The 5,150-nt window shown below is 52.1% G+C and overlaps 1 protein-coding gene across 1 annotated transcript in view; it reads left to right on the top strand.

Moving 5' to 3' along the window:
• LOC115293644 (transmembrane emp24 domain-containing protein 9) overlaps positions 1–2,853 on the top strand; it is a 3,673-nt gene extending 820 nt beyond the window's left edge. The window contains exons 3-5 of the mRNA XM_029941316.1: positions 310–435; positions 796–942; positions 1,990–2,853. Of these exons, the coding sequence (XP_029797176.1) occupies positions 310–435; positions 796–942; positions 1,990–2,139 (423 nt within the window). The 3' untranslated portion in view covers positions 2,140–2,853. The remainder of the gene's footprint in view (positions 1–309; positions 436–795; positions 943–1,989) is intronic.
• The last annotated feature ends 2,297 nt before the right edge of the window (positions 2,854–5,150 follow it).

Here is a 5,150-nt window from a genome sequence, read left to right on the forward strand (position 1 = left end):
AAAAAAAATCATTGGCTGTCACTTTTCATTTAAAAAAAAAACACAAAAAAGAGTTGAAATGACAGGAGCTCTGAATAAAGAGCCCTTTCCAACCGCGGGCCCACGTCAGATTCATTTTAGATTCTTCACCCCTGCCCACAAAAGTTTTCAAACAAGCTTTGGCAACTGCTGCTGGGCAGCTCTGGACCTTTCAGTGTTGTGAGGTGCCTAAGGTTCTGTTTGCTAACTTTTGAGGCACGGAGAGCCTTAAGCCCTCTTCCTTCCAGCCCAGTCCTGTCTATAACACTCACTGAAAGCTTTTCTCTCCAGGTCATCCTGGCCCGGCAGTACGGCTCTGAAGGCAGGTTCACGTTCACCTCCCATACCCCCGGCGAACACCAGATCTGTCTTCACTCCAATTCCACCAAGTTCTCTCTTTTTGCTGGAGGCATGCTGGTGAGTGCACCCACATGGGCGTCATAGCTCTCGACCTCTACACCCTGGACGGGACTGGAGACTGGTGGTGCTCTGGGTGTGAGATGAGTGTGTCGGATTTTGTGTCTCCTAATAATTTGGGGGTTCCGCTGAGCATCCAGGCACAGTCTTTCAGCTCCTTGTATGTGCCTTGGTCCAAGCGTCGGCCAAGTTTATTCATGCCTGTTTGTCTAGACCCCCAGCGGGCTAGATACTGTGGAGGCCTCAGTCAGCACTGGACGAAGTGCGCCAGTGAAGGAAGGTAGGGGGACCAGCTGGCAGTCCCTGGCAGGACAACGGAGCAGGGTTATCTGATTTCTTACCTTCTTTGCCTGTCCCCAGAGAGTGCACCTGGACATCCAAGTGGGTGAACACACCAACGACTATGCAGAAATTGCCGCCAAAGACAAGTTGAGTGAGCTGCAGCTACGGGTGCGACAGCTGGTGGAGCAAGTGGAGCAGATCCAGAAAGAGCAGAACTACCAACGGGTATGTGGTTGGGCTGGGAGCTTCTGGGTGGGCTTCTTCCCAGAAGCCTTTCCGTGGCTCAGCCAGGAGGGGCATATGTGTCCGATTCATCGTGGAAACCAAGGGACTGAACTATCAGTGCCGCTTTGCACGTCTAGAAGCTGGGATGGGTATCACCAACTCCGGTTGGTAACCAAGGAGACAGGCTCTTGAGGGGCCGTCATTGCTCTAACTCCCAGTTACACATACACAGTGACAGAGCGGGAACTGAAAGGAATCCCTGGGGTGTTACTTCCGTGGCTCCAGGTGCTTCCGGGACCAGCTATTTCAAACTCCCTCGTGTCCAGGAGCCAGGCTGGCTCATGAATGAGTCTGTGGCGATAAGGACCATTACACGTCTAATCATCAGTGACCTCGGTTAATTGTCAACGCAGGGTAGCCTTGCAGATAGATATGCCAGCCCTGGTTTGAAGAGAAGCTAGAGGTCCCTTTGTTTTGATGTGAATTTTTCCTGGGTTTGAAATATTGGCAAAATACATGTATGTGTCCACATCCAGTCACTGGGCCAGTAGTTGGCAGCTTGTGCCCACCGTCCACAAGGAGCAGCTGGGGAAGTGCTGGGCAGAGAGCTTAGAGCGAATGCGCTCCTGAGTCTGTAGGGCACTCTGTGACTCATGGGATGATACTGCAGCTACTTCACCTCCCCCCCCAGGCTCCAGGAGAGGACCTGGGGAGGGCTGTACCTGACACGTGAGCAGACAGGTTGTTTTAAGTAGGCTGCGTGCCCACTGTGGGGCTTCAGCTCACAACCCTGAGAGTTGCACGCTCCACCAGTGAGCCAGCCAGGTGCCCCCCAGCAGACCGACTTAAATGAGTGGGTTCCGGAGGTCATCTGGCTGGGGAGGATGAACACCGTCCCCAGGTGGGGTGTCTCTGGCTCTTTGCAGGCACTTGACTGGAACCTGGGCAAACTTGACAAAGAACCTGGGTTCTGGGGCAGCCTCTGCCAAAGGGTGCCAGGTGGTGCCCAGTGAACTTAAGCTCCTCTTCCGCTCTCCCCTCCCACAGTGGCGAGAGGAGCGCTTCCGGCAGACCAGCGAGAGCACCAACCAGCGGGTGCTGTGGTGGTCCATTCTGCAGACCCTCATCCTCGTGGCCATCGGCGTCTGGCAGATGCGACACCTCAAGAGCTTCTTTGAAGCGAAGAAGCTGGTGTAGCCATCCCAGGCCTCACAGGCCATCCTTCCTCCCGGGCTAGGGGAGAAAGGGCCTCCTGGAACTGATTTCTCTGGCAGGAGGACTGGTTCCGAGCCATGGATGTCTGGAGGGCAGAGGGGCTGCAGGCACCCCGGGCACAAGCTTAAGGCAGGAGCTTGGCTGGCTACTACTGAGCAGGTGGTGGGGTGATGCCCGTCCCCTCCCCTGGGCTCTAAGCTCTTTGCAGTAATCACCCAGGGTCTGGTGAAGCCACTGGGAGCCCCACTGGCCCCTCAGAATCACAGTGTTACTGATCAGGGATGTGAGGCTGGTGGCTAGGGGGGTAGAGAGGGGAGTGGGTGGGCAGGCCAGTCTTTTTTCTGTCTTCCTTTGCTAACTTGGGATTTTGAGCAGGTTGGGATGTGGCTGCAACTCCCTGCCACCCTGGAAACCTCACTCTGCCCTCCTTGGGCCTAGACCCAGACTGCTGATCCAGGGTGCGTGTGTCAATGGAGGGTGGGGTGGAGGGGGTTGCAGCGTGGGAAAGTAACCCTGAGGTTGACCGCAGCTTCTCAACATGGCTGTCCTTTGGGTGGCTTGAGGAACTGAGGTCAGGCCAAGCAGAGGCCTTGGTGCTGGCTGGGGATGGGGCCTGCGAAGTCTTAGTTACTGATTTCATTTTCAACAAGTCTAGGTTTGTTACATTGGTTTCCCAATAAAAAACAAAAAAGCTTGTCCTGCGTAAGGTTACTGTGCTGTCCGTGGCCGTAGCGCTGAGGTGCTCAGGGAACAGCAGTTCATCCACTATGCAAAGCACTTCACATTCCAAGATGAGTACCCACCTGTGAACTTTCCCCTCCTCTCTGTACCTCCCTGCGGCCGGCCACAGTGGGTCAGCCCAGGAGCATGAAACAAGCCAGTACTGGGGTTGGCGCCGCGCGTTCGGGAGGGACTGCAGTCCCTGGGCTGCCTGGGATGAGGACGTGGACGGTCTTACCCAATAGTTCGGGATTTCAGCAAGGCCGTTGAAAGAGGAGGTGGGTTGGGATGTACGAAGGCAGAGCAGGGTGGCAGGAAGCACTGGCAGGTGGCACTGTTTCCGCTGGAGTCTGGGGATAGGGTTCGAGGAACCCGTTAAGGGAGGTTGATTAGAGTTAGACTCGCACATTACCCAGTGTTCGACAGTTTTGGGTAGAAGAACTGAAGACAAATTTGAGGAAGGTGAATCCAGCACAGTGTGTGAGAAAGGCTGGGGAGACCATTCTGTGGACTCCTTGAAGTAACAGGATGTGGTCTATCTCATACTGCCTCCTAGACCTCTTGCACAGTCAACACGAACTTGTTTGGAGCTGCCTTAGAGTTACAGAAAAATCGTGATGTTAGTTCCCCCTATTATTAATGTCATGCGCCACTATGGTACATGTTCTAATTAATGAAACCGTATTGATACATTATGTTTTATTTAAGAATCTCTACACCCCACATGGGGCTCAAACTCATGACCCCAAGAACAAGAGTCGCACACTCGAGCCAGCCAGGCTCCCAATACATTATTTTTAACTAAAGCCCATATACAGATTTCTCTTTGCTGTTGGCTAATGCCCTTTTTGTCCCAGGATCCAATCCAGGACAAGATAAATTTCGCCCCTCCTTGGCTATGACAATTTCTCAGACTCCTTGTTTTTAATTACCGTGACAGTTTTTAGGAGTACTGTGCCAGTTTCTTGTAGAATTTCCCTCAATTGGGATTTGTCTGCTGTTTTTCTCATGACTGAGCTGGAATTCTGGATTTTTAAAGACCAGAAAACTGCCATCCCATCCCATTATACCAAGGATGCATATTATTAACATGATTGTGGGTCTCACTGTTTAAAATTAACTAGGATTTTTATGTGAAGTCTGATTTCTTGAGACAATCAAATCTGACGCTTGTGGGGCTTCATTCTGGTGTGACAACAATTAGCTGGAGTGAAGGAAGCCCTGTTCATGGGCTTGTGCTTTCAGGTCTCACAGTCCTGCCTCCTGCTTCCATTATTAACCTCGCCCAACTGACTGGTCTCTGCAGGGGATCAGCCTTGCCGTTGTCACCAGCCAAACCTGGGCTGGATTTGCCAAAGTTCTGTTACAGAGGACGGTGCAATGGCGGAGTTCAGCAGTAAGCTCCCTGGTCGGTTTTGTGCTGCATTTAAGGGGGAAAGTTGGTCGCTGGGGATGATTAATTTCTCACCTACGGTCAAGTCCCTTTGGACTTTTGGAAGAACAGTGGTTGAGGCCATTAGATTGTGCAGAGTATTTTGGTTTATGCCCTGAATTGGCTCTCTGTGTCTCCGTTTCCTCATTTTTCAGGCGGCCGTAATAAGTACACTACCCATAAGGACTGAATGAGGAAACATCATTAAGGAACTTCGAACAATGATGGGCACATAGTAGGAATTCAATAGATGTTAATTATTTTTTGAAGGAACTTAACATTGGCCCAAAGAGCAGAGAAGATCAAGCCTAAGGACTCTGTGCTGTTTTCCCAGGTGGGAGGCGGGCCCAGCCAGTTAAGTTCCCACTGCTTCAGGGCGGATCTAAGAACCCAATCTTACTCCCTCTTCCAACAACCCTACCCAAGTACCCCTCTCCTGTATAAAGGCCATCATTTACACAGCGTTGCCTATGTGCCCAGCACTGTGCAAGTATCCTTGCATGTTACCTTCACAGCAACCGTGTAGCTCAGGAACTATTTATATTTATACACGCAAGTGAGGAAAACAGATGCAGAGATTGTGCCTTGCCCCCAAATACAGCCGAACTGGCAGAATCGGGTTTTGAATCCAGTCAGTCTGTCTCCAGTGCTTGGCTCCTAACCACCACGTGGGGTCTGGCTGAACGCCAAGTCGGAGCCTTGAGCTTGGCCTTGCCACCCTCCGAGCTTGTTGCTGAGGAAGCATGCACCACCTGGGCCCAAAAAGAAGGGGAGGCTGCAGATCATGTCAGAGGGCTGGAAATCTGGAGTCTAAGTCCAGTACCGGCCCAGTGACTTGCGC

The sequence above is a fragment of the Suricata suricatta genome, chromosome 6 (assembly GCF_006229205.1).
Source record: "Suricata suricatta isolate VVHF042 chromosome 6, meerkat_22Aug2017_6uvM2_HiC, whole genome shotgun sequence".
NCBI lineage: Eukaryota > Metazoa > Chordata > Mammalia > Carnivora > Herpestidae > Suricata > Suricata suricatta.